The sequence below is a fragment of the Ascaphus truei genome, chromosome 2 (genome assembly GCF_040206685.1).
Source record: "Ascaphus truei isolate aAscTru1 chromosome 2, aAscTru1.hap1, whole genome shotgun sequence".
NCBI lineage: Eukaryota > Metazoa > Chordata > Amphibia > Anura > Ascaphidae > Ascaphus > Ascaphus truei.
Window position 1 is genome coordinate 213766104 of NC_134484.1, and position 21797 is coordinate 213787900.

The 21797-nt window shown below is 45.3% G+C and overlaps 1 protein-coding gene across 4 annotated transcripts in view; it reads left to right on the top strand.

Moving 5' to 3' along the window:
* The window catches only part of LOC142487140 (cadherin-10-like), a 636808-nt gene that overhangs the window by 581488 nt on the left and 33523 nt on the right, over positions 1-21797 (top strand). For all 4 annotated transcript variants that reach the window (XM_075585911.1, XM_075585910.1, XM_075585909.1 and 1 more), the window contains 2 exons: positions 19650-19758; positions 21035-21286. In XM_075585911.1, coding sequence (XP_075442026.1) covers positions 19650-19758; positions 21035-21286 — 361 coding nt within the window. The remainder of the gene's footprint in view (positions 1-19649; positions 19759-21034; positions 21287-21797) is intronic.

Below are 21797 nucleotides of genomic sequence, written 5' to 3' on the forward strand. Positions count from 1 at the left end.
ATGCCCCCGTCCAATGTCCTGATAAGCGTGCAGCCAGATGAAGTGATGCTGATCTTAGAGAACAAAAAAGGAGAAAACCAGCGCACAGCGAAGAGTGAGTCCCAAACCATGTATAAAAAATCTTTCTTTATTAAACCAACTTAAAAGAAGAGGTAAACACTCTCCTACGCGTTTCGTGTAGAGTACACTTTATCAAGGAGTATGTACTGTTCAAACATAACTTCCTTATATACGTCCCCTATCCTCCCGTTTTCGCACCACAGCTGATGACGACACACCCACAATGCGTGATGACATCATTCACCTGTCGGCCGCCTCCCCAGTCCCTCCGGAGTAACCAGAAGAAAGGACACCCGATCCCCGGCACCCTCCGCGCATGATGTCATCGCGGAGGTGACATAGATGCACCTGGCACTTACCCCCTGGAGACCGCTCCCCCGGGAAAATTATGGTACAGGCATGGGGACGCATCTCTCCTCCCTGCTCTCCACGTCATCACCGGGGGACGGATCCCCTCGGCAAGCGCCGGACCCAAACTCCGCCTCTCTCTCACACAGTGGGTGAATCGAGGGAAAGTGAGCCTCACCTCCAGAGACCCCGCCGCCAACGGAAGCATGCCTCAAGGAATGAACACGCCCCTGCGTCATCATCCATTGCTGGGCAGTAACCGAGGGATACATAAAAAATATAACTTTATTAACATTAATTCTTATGGACATTCCCTATGAATCACTATTTCTAGTGCTACTTCTATGAGAACAGTATAAAAACAAAACAGACAGACATACCAAGACCTCCAAAGAAACTGTGCAGTGAATAAATTAATAATATTTGATATTATTAATAATAAAAACATAAATAAAGGTATTCTTACAATTTTTTTACAATTTTAACTAAATCCATCAATCCAACTTATCCCTATATTAAAGAGATAAACATAACATAAAAATCTTAAAGTTACAAGATCATATATAATAGAAAAGAGAAGAAATTATTACACTTGAAAACGTTGTCTTATCAAGAATTGGACATTTATGACATAACCCTTTTATCCTTCTTGTACGTAGGACCAAGGGGTACTATTTTTTCTATAGATGTTAAAAGGATTTGCGACCACCTCAGTATATTCAATATTCATCCTTAAGATTATGACATAAACATAATAACTCAAAGTCCTATAAAAGTGTACGCAAAAAGTCCCTAACTAATTCTTACACTTACACATCGAAATACACCTTATCTTTCATTGAAAAGCAACATGTATATATATGTATTCAAGAAAATTTTCAAACATTTTAGACTATTTAGACTGGAATTAGGATAAAATATGTCTAAATAAGCTGAAAAAACTATTCTTTTGTTCTCCAAGAAAATGAGCCAGATTCCATTCCACATTAATACCATGAGGGGATTTGGTGTTTAACAGAAAGATCCATTTAGATTCCATGCGATCTAAGAGTTCATCTAATATCTCAGCCACCTCAAGGAATTTCGTTAAAGTTCGTTAGAATTTGTTCCAGAGTCACTAGGGCTTATGAATTCCGAAGTTTGGGGCAAATCCTTGGTTACGTTGTTATTAATCCCTTCTCTCCGGGACTTGTTACCGCTGTGCTGGAACAGAGTCTTGCATCTTTACATCATGGATCGAAAGTCACGAATCACACTGGGGATACCTCGGGAGCCACAGTTATAGACTGGCAAGGCTATCTCTAACATGTGAATCCAAACCCCTCGTGGGAACAATTCAACCCACCAATAGCCGTGTTGCCCACAGTTCATAAGAATGGGCAAAAAGGCTTTCCGGTGTGCAAAGCACATGGGTCAGGATGACACCCATGCCATTTAGCATACCTGGGATACACCCATATCTTGGCACCGCTGAGTCTGATTTTTGACCCAGAGGTGTCAATAGCCCGGCATCTGTTATACATCAGAATGCCGGACATGTATACATTATGGGTCACTGGGTCTTTTCATCCCTGACACTTCTATAGACTGAGTGGCGCTAAATCAGCGTGACCCCTTTGAAGTGCAAGCATGAGAATAGCCCCAGCTCATTCAGCCATCTCACATCTGTATGTCCGAGAAATTCCTTCCCGGGTTTACCAAATACATCCTGCCTTACATTTAAAATCTGCAGCTTTTACACACTTTGGTAAAATATCATGTTCCATTTTTTTTACAACTTTAATTTTTATATGTACAGCAGCGGCAGCTCTTATTCGAGCAAATGCCGCTGGCTGAATGAGGCTGGGAAGCGGGTAGCCGCGGCGCGTGGCGGCGCACTGTGACGTCACGGTCACAAGCGCGCCCGGCTTCCCCGTCTTCCCCGGCTTCCCCAGGCTTCCCCGACACCCCTGGAGTTCAAATCTAGGTAAGCGGGGGTGCGGGGAAGCAGAGGGGCAGAGTAGAAGCCGGGTTCGGGGTGTCTTTGGGGGGGTAATTGCGCGCGATGTGGAGGGGGGGTGCGTGGGGGAAACGCGGCGGCGCGCGTTTCTGACTGGCGGCAGCTGGGGTAGATCCCGGCATGCCGCCGGCATTTACTCGAATAAAAGATGTCGCTACTGTATGTGCATGTGGTGCTTTATTGTAATTGCACCTCAAAAATCAGGTTTCTGGGTGCTTTCGTTCTCGAGTTAGCATTTCTAATTGAAATGCTGGCTTCGAGGCCGCAAGTTCACCCGGTTCTCATGGCAATTGACACAGTTCCCACGTCAATTGCCTTTCCGCCTTTCAAGTCGCAGAGTTAACGAGCAGCGGATACATTGTATCGGTAAAGTACTTGGGGTTTTAACCGCAAGTAATGGATATCTATCTCATAGAGAGCCCTTTAAACTTTTGCCACGCTTTTCCAATCAGCGCTGGCGGTGGGCACTCCTACGCCATCATGTGTCGTTTAGAAGGTATAGCAAGCAATGCATTTTGACTTTTAACATAGCAAGCAGGGAATGGCTTGCAAATGGGGAATAAAAATGCCTGGGACAGGGCAACCACTGTAATGCATGGCCAACACATTTAAAACCCCTTCACTCCGACTGCAGGTCAGGATTAATCAGCCGGGTATAATCTTTATTTTAGGCCTGATTAATCCTCCCCCTGCTACCCGCATCTGATACTCTTCCACGCTAGGGGTAGCACTAGGGTCCTCCATTCTGATGCTCAGTTTGAGGTATATAAGCAAACTCCTGCTGGGTGGGGCTCCAGGACGATGTAGAAACTGGGGGGCAATGTCCATTGGGATATCACAGTGGCCGTCAACTAGGAGTGTATGTCACGGTGGACTGACCTGGTCAACAATTTTATATTTTGGGGTATGAGATTGAGCACACAAGTTGAGCAAAATAAACTAACATTTATTTCCTTACTAGACAGACACACGACAACCTTAGAATATACTTTACAAAAACATTTACTGAGGGAGAGAACAGATAGAATGTCCAGAAGTAAAACAAAGCCCGGAATATTGTCTTTTAAAATGCGTGTCTTCTGGCAAGGGGTGCGCAGTTCCAGCCCAATAAGTCCGTGAATTTGGCAAAGTTCGTTCTGGTCGGTTGGGGTTCATGAGATAACCCCCAGCACTAACGAAATCCTGAGTTGTGTCCTTGGTTCCGTTGTAATAAACTTGTTGCGTTCAGGAATCGTTGCTGCTGCTCTCATCCGCTTGTAGAACCACAGTGGAAATTCGTTCACATTGTAGAACAAAGGCGAAAAACAACGGGATAGCTCGGAAGGCATGTATATAGGTCTGAGATCATATCTCCAACACACCCACCAAATCCCTCTCGTGGGAATTTTCACATTCACCAATCCCCAAGTTGCCCACAGTTTACAGAGTGGGTACAATAGGGATTTCCAGTTAATACATCGACCGTGCGACATTGCCACCTTGGTTGCTTAACATATGTGTACTCCCCTTTTTATCTGGAGTATCCCAGGCTGCGAGGGGGACTCAGGGTGTGAACTAGCCCAGATGGATCTTCTATTCAGCAGGCATCCCGGCCAATTCTAACATCCTGGTTCTGGGGCTTTCATATGCAAATCTTCCCTAGACTCACAGGCACTGCCTCAGTGTGGGTTCTATGAATCCTGTATAGGAAAGTGTCCCAGCTCATGGGTGTTAAAACATTTGGTCCCTGGGGGCATTAAAATGACAGTAGAAAAAGCCTCATCCTGCCTGTACATTTAAAACTGCAGCAAAAAATACACTTTATTATAACTACATGTTTCACTTGTCCTAAAGTTATATTTTTAATATGTGTGTGCTTGGGGTGTTACTCTGGGATTGCACACCAAATTTCAGGGTGCTAGTCCTTCCCGTTCCCGAGTTATGGCTTCTCCTTGAGCTGGCAATGCTGGGCTATGGGCTTCTCACGTCAATTGACTTGCGGCTAACCGAGTTCCCACGTCAATTGACCGAGTTCCCACGCCAATTGCCGGCTGCATTGTAAGTTACACTTCTAACCGGGACAGGAATACATTGTATCCGATACCCACTTGAGACTGAAAACCGCAAGCCTTTGATTCAATTGACCTTGCTGTTGCGATTTCCAGCCTCAGTAATGGATACCTATACCTTTCAATGGAACAAAGAGACTGCGCCACGCTTCTCCAATTAACTTGTGGTTTGGCGCCCGCAGCGGCATCTTGTGTCCAAAACCAGTAATGCCGGTATACCATGTATTACATTACTGCAGGCATATGCAATCCTGCAAAATGGGGACAATAAGGGACAGAGGGGAAAAGAGTATATGTATGGTGCATATAAAATGAACCCCTTCATCCCCAATACGAAATAGGGGTAACCAGCCGAGCATACTGCCATTATTAATGCGCTGATTAACCTCAATTTTGTTACACCTCCCCCACTCAAAGCCCAAGGTTTGCCCTGGCCACCTCCTCTGGTGGTTGGGCTGACCTGAAAGTTTTTTAAGTCATTAGTTCATGGAGATTGTCCTGCCGGGAGAGGTCATCAGCATTACCATGCTCCCTGTCCTTCTTGTGCTGGATGGTGAAATAAAATTCTGGCAAGGCTCCAGCGCAAGAGCTTGGCATTCTCTCCCGTCACCCTCTGTAACCAACTTAGGGGGTTATGGTCCGTGATGACCGTGAATGACCTGTCATACAGATAGGGCTGTCGTTTCTTTAGAGACCATACTATGGCCAGACACTCCTTCTCAATAGTGGCATAGCCTACTTCTCTGGGCAACAGCTTTGTTGCTCAGAAAAACCACTGGATGTTAACTGCCCTCCTCCCCCACCTGGCTGAGCACAACCCCAATGCCAAAGTCTGAGTCATCAGTCTGCACCAGAAACTTTTTTTTAATAATCTGAAGCAGCAAGGATGGGTGCACTGGCCAATGCAGTCTTCATAGCCTGAAATGCTTTTTCACAGACTGGTAACCAGACTACCAGCACAGACAGTCGCTTCTGGGTCAAGTCAGTCAGGGGTTTGGCAATTGCACTATATTGGGGAACAAAATTCCTATAGTAGCCTGCGGTGTCTAGGAAAGCCATAACCTGCTTCTTGGTCTTGGGAGTGAGCCACTGTACTTCTGCCTCTACCTTAGCTGGTTATGGCTTGAGGTGCCCTCCACCCACCCTATGCCCTAGGTATAAGACTTCTGCCATCCCTTCTAAGCACGTGGTGGGTTTTAAGGTGAGACCTGCCTCCCTAATCCTGGCTAGCACAACAGCTACATGAATTAAGTGTGATTCCCAAGAGTTGCTGAACACAGCAATATTGCCCAGATAAGCCATTGCAAACCCTTGCATACCCTCTAGCAATCGATTGACCAGGCGTTGGAAGGTAGCCAGTGCATTCTTCATCCCAAATGGCATCACAAAAATTCATAGAGGTCAATTGGGGTGATGAAAGCCGACTTCTACCTAGCCTCCTGGGTCAAGGGAATTTGCCAGTACCCTTTACTGAGATCCATGGTGGTCAGATACCTTGCCCCCCGCGAGTTCATCCAGTAACTCATCCATGCGGAGCATGGGGTAGGCATCTGAAACCGTCCATGCGTTGAGCTGCCGGTAGTCCACACAGAACCGGGTGGTCCCATCCTTCTTAGGTACTAGGACTACTGGACAAGCCCAAAGGCTCTGAGACGGTACAATTACCCCTATGGCCAGCATCTCCTCTACCTCCCTCTCTATGCTTCCCTTAATCTCAGCTGAGACCCGGTAACCATGCTTGTGTAGGGGTCTCAAATACCCTGTAAGTACTGGGTGATCAGTAATGTGTCCTTCCTGGCTTGTCTGTGAACAGAGCCCTATACTGTTCTAGCATAGCCATGGTATCTGCTCTCTTCCTGTCCCTCAGCTGAGCCCCTATATCTACCTGCTCTCCGGTACCCCTCTGCGTAGACTCCCCTAGGAGATCGGGCAGAACATTGCTTGCCGGATCCCCCATCGGTGGGCTGCAAATGGCTATTACCGATTCCACATTCGGGGCTACATACTCCTTGAGCATATTAATATGATAGATTTTGGTCCTCCCTGTCTCAGCATCTACCTGTACAACATAGTTGCACTCGTTCATCTTTCGTAGTACTGCATACGGTCCCAACCAGGCAGCCATAAATTTGTTCTTCCGATTGGGTTTCAGAACAAGTACTTGCTGTCCTGGGATGAACTCTCTACTACGGGCATTCTGATCATACCAAGTCTTCTGCTTATCTGAGCAGCCCTAAGTTTGTCCTGCGCCATCCCCATGAGCATCTCTAACTGGTCTCGGAGATCTACCACATATTGAAGCACAGAAGCATCAGTATTGGCAGCTTCATCTTCCCATCCCTCACGGAATAGGTCCAGAAGTCCCCGTACCTTGCGACCGTATAGCAGCTCAAAGGGAGAAAAGCCTGTAGATTCTTGTGGTACCTCTCGGTTTGCAAACAGCAAGTGCTGCAGGTGAATCTCCCAGTCTTTCCCCTCTGCCTCTATAAACATTCTAAACATTTGCTTTAAGGTACCATTGAACCTCTCAAATAGTCCGTTTGTTTGGGAGTGGTAAGGGGTCGTGTGCTGGTGCTTCACCCCGCACGCATCCCAGAGACACTGTAGCAATTCACTCATGAATTGCGACCCTTGGTTGGTTAGGACCTCGCTAGGGAAACCTACCCTAGTGAAAATGGAGATTAAAGCCTTAGCCACTGCCATCGCGTCAAAAGTAGCCAGCGCTACAGCCTCAGGGTACCGGGTCATGTGTCCCCCTGATGCCCCGCAAGCGGGATGGAGTGGGCAACCCATAGTAACTTTTGCCTATACCCCGCGGGTACCACTAACTGTTGCTTGCAAGTCCAAATCTTATCTAACCCTGTAGCCCCCTGCTCTCTATACAGAAGGCCGCGGTGCCACAGGTAGTAATCAGACCCTTCACTAGGCTTAGACTCGGACACCCGAAGTCTCTTCCCTACAAGGTGGGATCAGATTGCACCGCTTACCTAAACTGAGTGCCTAATTCTGGCCACCCCCCGGTCATACCTGAGTCAGGGGGACAGGGAACAGGGACAGGGTACAGTAAGTCAGTGACAGAAGAGGACTGAGTCTGGCTTACCTGTCTGGTCTCCTCTGAGACTGCTGGAACTGTAGGTCCCAAATACAGGTGCACAGGAGCTGCTGCTGTGATCTTTGCGTACTGGCTCCTGGTAATCGCTGCAACCGGTGCAGCAGGTGTCAGCTCCGTAGTAAAAACACAGGTAACATGCCCCAAATCATTGCCGAGGAGCACCTCAGCATCCAACCCGGGCAATATCCCCACCTCCCTCATGCCACGACCCGCCCCCTAGTCCAAAAAGACCCAGGCAACTTGGAGTGACCCCGGTCCTCCGTCTGGCATGATCACTTGCATCCCGGTGCCCGGGAGCAAATCCTCTGGCTGCACCATATCAGGGCGAACCAGCGTCACGGTGGCACCAGAGTCCCGCAACCCATCTACATGCCGGTCTCCGATGGTCACCCTCCGCAGATTCTTCTGCCAAGCATCGTTGGGTTGCAGCCTGACTGGCACAACCTGATGCCCTCCATTCTCCACTGCAGGTCCTGATGTGGCAATGGTTGGTGCCTCCGTTGTCATCCCTCTGTTGGCTGGCGTCATGGCTGCGCTTGTCCTCTCCGATGGTGCCAGTCGCACATGGGCGATTGGTTTTGCTGCTTGGGAGCGGTGCCCCCGATGGGGTCCTGCGCATCAGTCCCGGTGTGGGCAATCGGGTCTAAGGTGCCTGACCTTGTTGCAGGTAAAACACCTCCTCTCGTGTTTGAATTCTGCAGCTTTTGGCGCTTTGCTGGCTGCTGCAGGTTTAACTGTCCACTGAGGGGTAGTTTTAGCTCCCGGGGCAGCTCGGTCCCCTGCTCTTGGAACTGATGGCTCATCCAGCACAAACCTGCTGGCCACATGCTCATCAGCCATCCGGACAGCGTCCTCCAATGTTTTGGGCTTGTGGTCAAAGATCCAAGCCCGTATGTTGGGAGGGAAGCACTGCATCAGCTGTTCTTGAAATACTAAGTACAGTAAGGTATGGTACTTGGTAGCCTCATACTCCGTGAACCACTGGGTTCCGTGCCTGACCTTTCTGTTGGCATAGTCCGCAAATGATTCCCCGGGGTTCACATCCCCCATCCGGAACTTTCTCCTATACCTCTCGGGCGTCAGGGCATACTGGACCAGCAGCTTACGCTTCACATGCCCATAGTCATCAGCATCCATGCCGGGAAGTTCCTGCAAGGTTCTTTTGGCTTTGCCAGATAGTAGTGATCGTAGCAAGACCACCCAGTGCCTCTTTGGTATTCGGAACCGGCCACACTGATTCTCAAAATCATTTAGAAATGAGTCCAGGTCATCCGTGCCATCAATGAACTTGGTAAAACTGTGGTGATCCAGCCGGGAAAGCTCTTGTCCCAAGTTTCAAGATGAGAGTGGGAGCCCTTTCCAACTGCTATCGTGAGGAGCTTTAGCTTCTGTTCATAGCTGTTCCCCTCCCCCCAGGTGGCGAGCAGTGCGCCGAGTCCAGTGGCCGGCAGACCGGCAGCCGCAGCCGCGAAACCCTCTGCACTCCCTGGCACCAAGTCACCCACGACCAGAAGGTCGGCAACATCCTCCCCTTGTCCTTGCAACCCCAGAGTTGGAGGGACCTCCTGCACTCCGGGCTGAGTATCGTCCGCTGCCACTGCAGCTAATTGGGCCGCTCTGCCCTCATACTCTTCTAAGTCTTCCTCCAGCTGATTCTTGGAACAACGTCTGTCGTTAAGCCATATCCTTCACATCTCTCCACGACTTGTTCTCGGGTCCAGGAAAGGAACCGTCCTGAGCATTGACTCATGGTGTCCCCAGGGTTTGGGTCAAGAGACCAGTAACTTGTCTCGTGCTTCTTTGGAAGTGTGTGTAAGTTGCCACTTGTCTGAGGAGCTCGCAAGCTATGAGATCGTCACTATATTACAGAGCCCCGCAGGAACCTGCAATATAGGCTCAATCAGTATCCCACACGCTGCCACCAGTAAATAATGCCTGTCACGATGGACGGAACTTATCAACAATTTTATTTTTTGGGGTACGAGATTGAGCACACAAGTTGAGCAAAATAAACTGACATTTATTTCCTTACTAGACAGACACACGACAACCTTAGAATATACTTTACAAAACACTTACTGAGTGAGAGAACGGGATAGAATGTCCAGAAGTAAAACAAAACCCAGAATATTGTCTTTTAAAATGTGTGTCCTCTGGCAAGGGGCGCGCAGTTCCATCCCAATAAGTCTGTGAATTTGGCAAAGTTTGTTCTGGTCTGTTGGAGTCTGTTAGATAAACCCCAGCACTAACAAAATCCTGAAGCAGAGTTGTGTCCTTGGTACCGTTGTAATTAACTCGTTGCATTCAGGAATCATTGATGCTGTTCTCAACCGCTTGTAGAAGCACAGTGGAAATTCATTCACATTGTAGAACAAAGACGAAAGACAACGGGGATAGCTCGGGGGCATGTATATAGGGTCATAGATCATATATACCCTATATACCCTTTTTACCTGGCGTCTCCTAGGCTGGGAGGGGGACTCAGGGTGTGAACTAGCTCAGATGGCTAACAGGATCTTCTATTCAGCGGGCATCCCGGCCAATTCACACATCCTGGCTCTGGGGCTTTCATATGCAACACTTCCCTAGACTCACAGGCACTGCCTCAGCGTGGGGTCTATGAAGTCTGCATAGGAAAGTGTCCCAGCTCATGGGTGTTAAAACATTTGGTCCCTGGGTGCATTACAATGACAGTAGAAAAAACCTCATCCTGCCTGTACATTTAAAACTGCAGCAAAAAATACACTTTATTAAAAATACATGTTTCACTTGTCCTAAAGTTATATTTTTAATATGTGTGTGCTTGGGGTGTTACTTTGGGGCTGCACACCAAATTTCAGGGTGCAAGTCCTTCCTGTTCCAGAGTTATGGCTTCTCCTTGAGCTGGCAATGCTGGGCTATGGGCTTCTCACGTTAATTGACTTGAGGTTAACCGAGTTCCCACGTCAATTGACCGAGTTCCCACGCCAATTGCCGGCTGCCTTGTAAGTTACGCTTTTAACTGGGACGGGAAAACATTGTATCCGATACCCACTTGAGACTGAAAACCGCAACCGTTTGATTCAATTGACCTTGCGGTTGCGATTTCCAGCCTCAGTAATGGATACCTATACCTTTCAATGGAACAAAGAGACCACGCCACGCTTATCCAATTAACTTGTGGCTTGGCGCTCGTAGCAGCATCTTGTGTCCAAAACCAGTATACCAGGTAAAACCGGTATACCATGTAATACATTACCGCAGGCATATAAAATCCTGCACAATGGGGACAATAAGGGACAGAGGGAAAAAGAGTATGTGCATGGTGCATATAAAATTAACCCCTTCATCCCCAATACGAAAAAGGGGTAACCAGCCGAGCATACTGCCTTTATTAATGCACTGATTACCCTCAATTTTGTTACAGTGTACTCCACTGGATGTCGGTATCCCATTTTGCATCTTCAATATGGGCTTTTGTGAACCCATTATCTGTCTTAGGGTGTCGTGCAAGTCAGGCAAAGGGTAATGATACTGGCACATGATTAATGGCATTGTGGCAGGGAGATGTATGGCGTCACAGGGCCAATTCGTGTTCGCTCCGGCGATGGTAGGGACATGTTCCCAAATTTGATCTGACTGTCTTAATTTAGATTGGGCATCCCAGGGATGAATCTCAGTAGCGCCTCCAAATGTAGCCCCTTTTCCCTGTGTCTAAGGGAACTACGTGTGCTGCTGTTACCTGTGGCTCACAGAAGGCCTGAGCCTCAACAGCAAGGAGCCTGGGGTGAGCTCTCGTTCTCCTTGGTGCAATGCCTCCACCTGAGTGTGACCCCTGTGCGGTGGTATAACCCGTTTCTGGACCACTTACAGTGAAATGATACACATACAAGTAAATAACAATTGGTTTACTAACAATAGAATAAGGATATAAAACACAATACAATAATAACAACACAGGATGAGTGTCTGTAACAGTGAGGGGGTACCTAGGCCAATATTAAAGGTATTATGCCCTGCTGGGTTCCCCTGAGCCATATTGGGGAGTTTGAAATGTCAGCTCTGCAACCCAGTTATGGCATGTGAACTGTATTTTAATAAAGATGTATGTGTGTTTTACTGTCCCAGGAGAGCTAACCAGCGGAGATTCACAGGGCATGAGTTTCAGGGATGATTTTACGGTAACATTTTGCAGGTTATGTTTGGGTAGAATGGGGCCAGACTTGCTGGTTACCCCAAAACATGTATCCAGGAATCCTACCAGATTCCTGCAGACATGAAGATACAGACCACCGGACAAAATCCTCCCTAGGAAGCAGTTAGTGGCTGATCACCAGATCTCCCTGATTGAGCACAGAACAGAAAAGTAAGTCCAGGCAGGGGGAAATCACATTCCAGTGTCCCCCAGTATATGCCCAAACCCCCAGAACCCAGTATAGGGGTTCAGAGTATCTCCCACCAGGTATAAGGGGAAGTGAGGGAATTATTTTCTAAGTGATAGTGTAGAATGTTTTAACTGTAAGATAAAGTGAGGAAATGTTTCTAAGTCCATCGCTTAAAGAATTAAAGCGGCTTTAGGCTAACTTTTGTTAGGAAGCTCCAAGTTCAGGGAGAAACATTTAAAAAACCTATAACGCAATTTTGATAACGTTTTATAAAAATTGATGAATGAAAGTCCCACTATATTGGTGTATTAAACATGATAGGCATATTTGGCCTTTCATTCAGAACACCGGAGAAAGGGAAAAACTCAATTGATTATATCACTCCAATTAAAAATGCGTGTAGTGAATCACTGTAGATGAGCTGAGATATCTGCAGCTCCAGACTTCTAAGGCAACCCGCTGGCTTGCTGCCGCAATGTCTATTAATGTCCGGAGTTGAAAGCCTCAAATCTCCTAAGGTGTTAGGTTGGGAGGGATCCCTCAAGTTCCTCCATCCTAGTGTAAATTTTGGGCAGTTTGGCAAATTGTTGCCAGCCCAGATTTACTGTCGCCAGGTAGAGGGGCTAGGTCTCATATGCTAAGAAGCAAAAGTGCTGGGTTCACGCATGCCCTTAGCAGAATGAGAAGCCCCCTCTGCCAGGTGTCTGAAGTATTGGCAACTCCGGGATAAGTGGGAAAAGTTTTTCCCACGGAGAGATTGTCTGCCCTGGTTAGGTATAGGGTTTTGAACCTTATAAGAATTCATGCAGCCCATTGGGAATCAGATGCACCTAAGATTCACCAAGACTCATCAAGCTTTGTAACATATTAAGATTCCAACTGCCATTACCACGGTGGCAGAATGAAGGAAGCAATCAGAGTACACAGTGGTTGCAACTGGAACCGCTGACAGAGGACAGTTCCAAGCCATTTCGCGAGTAACTCCTGCTCTTGGGAAATTAACCTAAAGACTTTATTTTTCAACATTTCATTCTGGAAAAAAATTATTTAGTTTGCCCCCTGCCCAGTAAGTGTATTTTGACTGAAATTGTGGAACATTGTGTGTATGCCTTTTCGTGAAATAAATTACAATTTATTTTACCTCCCTGCTTTGCCCAATCATATGATCCCGGTATAAATGTGTTAAGAGACCTGGTCTACCATGACAGTGTCCCTGAAAGTACCTAGGGTGTGTGGCACCTATTGTCCTCCCCCAATGAGAGTTAGTAACACTCACGTGTAGACAGTAGCGCTACCCCTGTGGACCGTTGGGGCACATTTCCTCCTTTTGCAATCCTGTACCCAGGTACCTCTTAATGAACAAAAAGGATCCGTCTGATCCCACAACGTCTGCTGTATCCTCTCTCTCTGGTCCACATAGGCATCCGCTTCTTGAGGGAACTCCAACTGGAGGGTGTCCCTTAATATATTTTCTTGCCTGTGGTCTTATACCAAGCCGCAGGATGCAGTCTCACCACTTGGTTTCTCTTCACAGGTGCTACACCCGACAGTATCAGGCTAAAGGGTAGCGTCCCTGTCTGGGGTCTTCCCAATAGTAGCCACAATTTAGAAGAGGACTTGGGACCTAGCTGGGACCAAAGGGACAAACCTGTCCTTTTCCAGGGAAGCACTGCTCCCTGGAATCTACCTCAATGGTTCTCCCTTTCTTCCAACTGACAGTAACTGTCAGCAACTCCAGCAACTGCCTGTAACTGCCAAACGGGTGTGGCGATGGAGGGGTTAATCAGGCCATTAATAAAGGCATTATACCTGGCTGATTAACCCCAACTCGCATTGGGAGTGAAGGGGTTAAAAGTATATGCATTACCCTGATGTATTTGCCCCTGTCCCAGCCTTCTTGTCCCCATTTTACAGCCTGTTCCCTGCCTGCAGTAATAAGAATACATACAAGCTATTGTATTGGTTTTTAGGCACAAGATGGAGTTGTGAGCGCTGAGCCAGGCGCTGATTGAAGAAGCGTGGCTGTGTATGGGAGGTCTGCTTTGAAGAATGGGTATCCATTTCTAAGCCCTAGATCTCGTAATCGCAAGGTCAATTGAATAAGTTGCTTGCGGTTAAATCAAAAGTGGATACTGTCAAAATGTATCTCTCATCTTGTTAGCGTTCTTAACTTGAAAGGGGGAAGTCTATTGCTGTTAGAACTAGGTTAACCATGGAAACCACAATAGACACCTTTCAATTAAATACGCTAACTCGAGAATCAACTAGCTCTCTGATTTTTGAGTGCAGCCCAGAATATAGAAACCATACACCCACATATAAAATGTATTCCCGCAGCATAAGCAGAACATACCTTACTAATAAAATATATTCTACTGTTAGTTTTAAATGCACAGGCAGGAAAAGTTTTTTCTGCAAGCCCAGGAAAAATCCTTTAGTATGTAAATACTAAGGGTGAATGAGCTGAGGGTATTTTCCTACCTGTACTTCAAAGAGCCCCTGCTAAGTGGGAGACTCTGAGTCTAGTGAAGTACAGGGTTGAAAAGTCTCAGAGATTCCAAGTGTGAAAATGGCCAGGAAGTTGCTGAGTGCCAGATCCCGGTTCTCAGCATGAGCCATTGACATCTTGGGACCAAACCCTAGACTGAGGGTCGCCAAGTTAGGGGTGGATCCCCGGTATGATAAACCACATAGGTGTCAAGCTGACACATGCGCTTTGCAAACCGGAAAGCTCTTTATGCCCGTTCTGCAAACTCCGGGCAAATCGGGGATTGGTGGATTAAATGTTCCCACGGAGGGGATTGGGCATACATGTTAGAGATAGGTCTGCGAGCCCTATAAAACTGCCTGCCGAGCTATCCCCTGTGTGATTCATGACTTATCCAAGCTTTGCTCAAGATTCCGTTCAAGTACAGCGGTTGCGGTTCCAGGACGCAAGGTGTTAACAACATCGTAACTAAGGATTTACCCCTACTTCTGGAATTCGTTAGCCCTGGACGCTCTCGAACGAATTCCAACAAACGAGTTATTAGTTTGGCAACTTGCGACCTAGCCAAAAGAACTTTAAGGCAGAGACTTTATTTCTGCAGCTTTCATGCAAAGGACAATTTATTTTGTTGCCCCATCCCAGTAAGTGTTGTATTAAGTGTATTCTGAGGTTGTCATGTGTTTGTCTATTAAGGAAATAAATTATAAAATTTTTTGCCCTCCTTGTTGTGTTCAATCGAGAATCACAAAAATATAAAAGTGTTAATAAGTACAGGTCCATCGTGACAGGCATGTCCACCGATCTCCGCTGCTGGTCCTGAGGTGGCAAATGCAGGCTCTCCCATGGACATCCCTCTGTGACATTGCTCCAGGGCTGTGCTTGGCTCCTCTGTGTGTGCCAGCCGCACACAGGTGACTGGCCTCGCAGCTGGTGAACATTGCCCCTGATGGGGTCCCTTGGACCGGCCCTGGTCCGGACAGTCTAGTCTGAGATGTCCGACTTTGTTAAAGAAAAAACACTGCCTCTCGTGTTTAAAATCTGCATTGACTGATGCTGCAGGTTTTAGTGTCCACTGAGGGGTATTTTTTGCTCCCTTGGCCACTCCTTTGGGAGCTGCTGCTTCATCCATTGCAGCCCTGTTGGCCACATATTCATCAGCCATCCTCGCAGCCTCCTCATAGGTCTTAGGTTTATGGTCAAAGACCCATGCCCTCACATTGAGGGTAGCTGCTGCAGTAGCTGCTCCTGTAACATTAAGTCCAGTAAGGTATGGAATTTTGTAACCCCATTTCCCTCCACCCACTGAGTCCCTTGTAAGGCCATCTGGCCAGCATAGTCCACAAAAGACTCCCCTGGGAGTACCTCTCCTGGTCGGAACTTGCCCCTGTATGCTTCTGGTGTCAGGGCGTACTGGGTCAGCAGTCTACTTCTTACATGACCGTAGTCATCGGCATCCACGCATGGAATACCCTGAACAGTCCGCTTGGCTTTGCCAGATAACAGTGGTCACACTCTGACAACCTAGTCCCTCCTTGGATTTTGGAATCTGGAACACTGCATCTCAAAGTCATTGAGGAATTCATCATTGTCATCTGTGCCATCCACGAAATTGCTGAAGCTGTGGTGGTCCACCCGGGGAAGCTCTTGTTCCACATTTACAAGGTGGAGTTGGAGGCTCTTTTAAGCACTGTTGCCAGCAGCTGTAGATGCTCTGCAGTGCTAACCCCTGCTCCCCATGCAGTAAGACGTGCAGTGAGCCCAGGGACGGTAAGTCCGGCAGCCACAGCGACTACCCATTCCACAGCAGCTACGGGGACATGCCCCTCTGGTGGGGCCATCCTGGCCTCATGAAGCTCCAAGTCTTCCTCCAGCTGCCCTTTAGATCGACCGTCTGTTGGTAGTCCATAGCCTGCACATCTCTCCACGATCTTCTCCCAGTCCCAGGATCGGAACCTTCCTGAGCGTAGACTCATGGTGCTATCAGGGTATGGGTAAAGGGCCAGTGAAATATCTCATGCTCTTTAAAAGTGTGTGTAAGTTGCCACTTTTCTGGGGAGCTCGCAACCACGAGGTCCCCCACTATACTACAGAATCCTATAGGAGACTATAGCATAGGTACAATCAATATCCCACACGCTGCCACCAGTTAATATAAGCCTGTCATGGTGGATCTGTACTTATTAACACTTTTATATTTTTGGGATTCGCGAATGAAAACAATAAGGAAAGCAAAATAAATTTTCATTTATTTCCTTCATAGACAACACATGGCAACCTCAGAATACAATTAATACAACACCTACCGGGATGGGGAAACAAAATAAATTGTCCTTTGCACAAAAGTTCTTTTGGCTAGGTCGCAAGTTGCCAACCTAATAACTCGGCCAAATGAAGAAAGTTCATTCTCGTTCGTTGGAATTTTTTCGGAAGTCTCCAGGGCTAACAAATTCCTGAAGTAGGGACAAATCCTTAGTTATGATGTTGTTAACCCCTTGTGTCCTGGAACCGCTACTGTTGTACTTGAACGGAATCATGAGCAAAGCTTGGATAAGTCATGATTCACACAGGGGATAGCTCGGCAGGTAGATTTATAGGGTTTACAGACCTATCTCTAACATATATGCCCAATCCCCTCCATTGTAATTTAACTCACCAATCTCCGATTTGCCCAGAGTTTGCAGAACGGGCAAAAAGAGCTTTCTGGTTTGCAAAGCACATGTGTCAGCTTGACACCTATGTGGTTTATCATACCGGGGGTCCACCCCTAACTTGGCGACCCTCAGTCTAGGGTTTGATCCCAAGGTGTCAATGGCTTATGCTGAGTACCGGGATCTGGCACTCAGCAACTTCCTGGCCATTTTCACACTTGGAATCTCTGAGGCTTTTCAACCCTGTACTTCACTAGACTCAGAGTCTCCCACTTAGCAGGGGCTCTTTGAAGTACAGGGAGGAAAATACCCTCAGCTCATTCACCCGTAGTATTTACACACTAAAGGATTTTTTTCCCGTGCTTGCAGAAAAAACTTTTCCTGCCTGTGCATTTAAAACTAACAGTAAAATACATTTTATTAGTAAAGTATGTTCTGCTTATGCTACGGGAATAAATTTTCTATGTGGATGTATGGTTTCTTTATTCTGGGCTGCACACAAAAAATCAGAGAGCTGGCCCGTTGGTTGTCGAGTTAGCGTATTAAATTGAAAGGTGTCTATTGTCGTTTCCGTGGTTAACTTAGTTCTCACAGCAATAGACTTTCCCCTTTCAAGTTAAGAACACTAACAAGAAGAGAGATACATTTTGACATATTGGCAACCACTTCAGATTTAACCGCAAGCCCCTTATTCAATTGACCTTGCGGTTACGAGATCTAGGGATTAGAAATGGATACCCATTCTTCAAAGCAGACCTCCCATACACAGCCACGCTTCTTCAATCAGCGTTTGGCTCAGCGCTCACAACGCCACCTTGTGTCTAAAAACCAATACAATAGCTTGTATGCATTCTTATTACTGCAGGCAGGGAACAGGCTGTAAATTGGGGACAAGAAGGCTGAGACAGGGGCAAATACATCAGGGTAATGCATATTCTTTTAACCCCTTCACTCCCAATGCGAATTGGGGTTAATAAGCCAAGTATAATGCCTTTAGTAATGGCCTGATTAACCCCTCCATCGCCACACACCGTTTGGCAGTTACAGGCAGTTGCTGGAGTTGCTGACAGTTACTGTCAGTTGGAAGAAAGAGAGAACCATTGAGGCAGATTCCAGGGAGAAGTGCTTCCCTGGACAAGGACAGGTTTGTCCCTTTGGTCCCAGCTAGGTCCCAAGTCCCCTTCTAAATTGTGGCTACTATTGGGAAGACCCCAGACAGGGATGCTACCCTTTAGCCTGATAGTGTCAGGTGTAGCACCAGTGAAGAGAAACCAAGTGGTAAGACTGCAGCCTGCGGCTTGGTATAAGACCAAAGGCAGCAAAAGATATTAAGGGACACCCTCCAGTTGGAGCTCCCTCAAGAAGCAGGTGCCTATGTGGACCAGAGATAGAGAGGAAACAGCAGACGTTGTGGGATCAGATGGATCCTTTTTGTTCATTCAGAGGTCCTGGGTACAGGAGTACCCAAGGAGGTAATGTGCCCCAACGGTCCCCAGGGGTAGCGCTACTGTCTACTCGTGGGTGTGACTGACTCTCATGGTCAGTGGCAAATACATCAGGATAATGTATCATTTAAACCCCTTCACTCCCAATGTGAGTTGGGGTTAATCAGCCGGGTATAATGTCTTTATTAATGGCTGATTAACCCCCCCCCATCGCCACACTGTGTCAACATTCTACCTGCATGTCCCTCATGCTCCTGGAACATGTAGTCCCTTGCAGAGCCTCTCCTAACATGGCCACCACAACTCTGGGGACTGAGCATGTGCAAAGGCTCCACTGCGCATGTGCGAACCTAAAATGATCACCGCAACTTCTAGCCTTTCAGCGCATGCACACAGCTGCAATTGCTCATGCGCGAACTACAAGATGGCGGACCCCACTTGCTGGTACGCCACGGAGCTCCACCGCTCCCATACACTACAGCTGTCCCCATCCCCAGCACCGGAGGTAAGAGGGACATGTCCACATCTATATGCTCCAAATATGGTTAGATAGACATATATTACAGATGTCATATGAGATACTGTAGGATATATTTTCTTTGTTTCTTACTGTAGGATTACGGAGATAGCTACATTGTGCCTGTGTGCAGGATCCCCTTTGTGTCCTCCCTTCATATCACTGGTAGATTCATACAGTGTTGCATGCTTGAGGATTGATCTGGGACAGCACAAATTTATGATTTTACTCAATCTTCATAAAGTAAAGATGAAGAAGGAAATTCCTATGTTTGTGCATTCCAGATAGACATTAACGTTACACGGATTATTGATGAATTAATGCACTTCAGTCTTTCATTCCTATTAGTGACATCACAAATCAAAAATAGCTGTCTGCTGCCTTCGGTAAAAGGGTATATACTGCATAAGGGTATATTATAATTATATTTAATTATGCTTTTGTTTTGTTCCAATAGGGACACACATAGTTTTTTTTAACATTTGATGGCTATAAATAAAAATATTAATATTAATTAATATTAATATGTGGTACAGTAAGAAGCAATAACATAATTAAATATTTGCATTCCGAGAAATATTCATCGTTTGTATAAAGTATTTACAGTATTTCTTTTGCAGTTAATACAGACAATTAGTGCTGTGGACAAGGATGATCCCCCCGGAGGTCAAAAATTTTTCTTTAGTTTAGCATCGGTTAACCCAAACTTCACTGTCCAGGATAATGAAGGTACTGTGACCCAGATTATGTACAGAAACTACATTTCAAAGATACATTATTACAGTCGATTTATATTTTGCACTTCTTTAAAATAACCAGACAATATGTCAGTTTAAAATCACAGTGATAGGTAACTTTTTTCAATGTGATTTTTACAACTGTAAATGTTTCTGGTGCAAATTATTATCATTGATTCAGTCTCAAAACCTCATCAGAGTGAGCTGTTTGTAACATTTTTTTTATATAATACTGAAGAACAATTGAATAAGAAAAGATTTATCACCAAAAAATATTCTTTCTAACAAATCAGCTTTTGCAAGTGTTGCATTATTGCTTTATTGCATTAGTTAGACAGTAGAGAATGTTATCATCTACAATGCCTGAGTCGTGGTTATCTATAGTATCAGTCCAAACGGCTGATCGGGCTGTTTTCGGCTGAAAGTCAATGGGGAATTTCAGCTGAACATGGCCCTATTGGCAATTTGGCTGATATAAAATAATTCCTTAGTATATTGTAAAACTATTTACTTCAATGGTGTTATCACAATTTAAACCACTACTGACGTTTAGTGAATGAGAACAAATTGGCAATCCCATGTCAATATCCAGCACCTCACCATTAATGTGTTGTGGACAATGATATTACATTTTACATTGTTAGATTAAGAAATAAAACAAAAAATGTAAACAATTACAAACAAAAAGAATAGTAAAATTGTTGAGATATATAGATTTGGTGCCATTTGAAGATACATACTTGACTGCAAAACTGAAAATGATGTGTAGCATTAACCAGTGAGTTGGCAGTGTTATTTAAGTAGAACAATATATTCAAGTCTTTTTACAGAAGAAAACATGCATATTGCTTGCCTACTGTATAGAAACATGTAATAAGCATTATACACGTAAGTAAGAAAAAAGGAGAAACAAATTAAAGTACTGTAAGTGCCTGGTAACTTATTGAAAAAAAAAACACAGGAAGGAGAGAAACGTATGTTAAGATATTCACTTATGTAATGTACTAGATATTGCTTAAATCTAAATGCTCTAGATTAAAGTAAATCTTTTCTACTAAGAGGTTTAATACTAAATGTTATTACAGTAAGTATTGTCATAACTGAATACTCATTATACAATTTAAAATGAAAATATAAACAATTGCTACAGTAAATGTGAGTTATATTGCAAATTACTAGATAAGAAATACAGTTTAAAAGAAGTAACACATGTCTATCATCCTTTAATGACAAAACCAATTTCTGTTATTTCTTTTTATAACTTCTAGATAATACTGCTCGCATCTTAACAAGAAGAAATGGTTTTAATAGGCATGAAATAAACACATATCTACTTCCAGTAGTCATTTCTGACAATGATTACCCCATACAAAGCAGCACTGGAACGTTAACCATCAGAGTGTGTGCCTGTGATGGCCAGGGGAACATGCAGTCCTGTAATGCTGAGGCCTTGCTCCTACCTGCTGGTCTCAGTACTGGTGCTTTAATTGCAATTCTTCTCTGTATAATTATACTACTACGTAAGTATTGTTTTGCCAACATTTATAGAATCATATTTTGCTTTTTTTATTTTACTGATTATTATCTACTTGGTAAACAGGGAGATAGTGGCCCATATTTACACAGTGGTGTTAAGCTGGAAATGTACATAAATGAGATATAAAATGTCTTACAGCTTTAGCAATGCATCATAAATATTCTCCACTATTTTTATTAGCACTGTATCATAGAAGCAGCAATTTCAGTCATGTGAATGTTACTGCTCTTAGGGGCTTATTTAATAAGCCCAAAGTGGCTGATCCCATTGACTGCACCACATTGACGATAAACATCCATTGACTTGAATGGTAGTTTTCAATCAATCATTATGGGATCAGACACTTCAGGGCTTATTAATTAATCACTATACATAATATATGATAAGCCATTTGAATAATCACCTAAATGTTTACTCAGATATTTAATTCTATAGTACTATCAACACAATTGTTTTCATTAAATCAATACATTTGCATATTGCATGCAATTGCA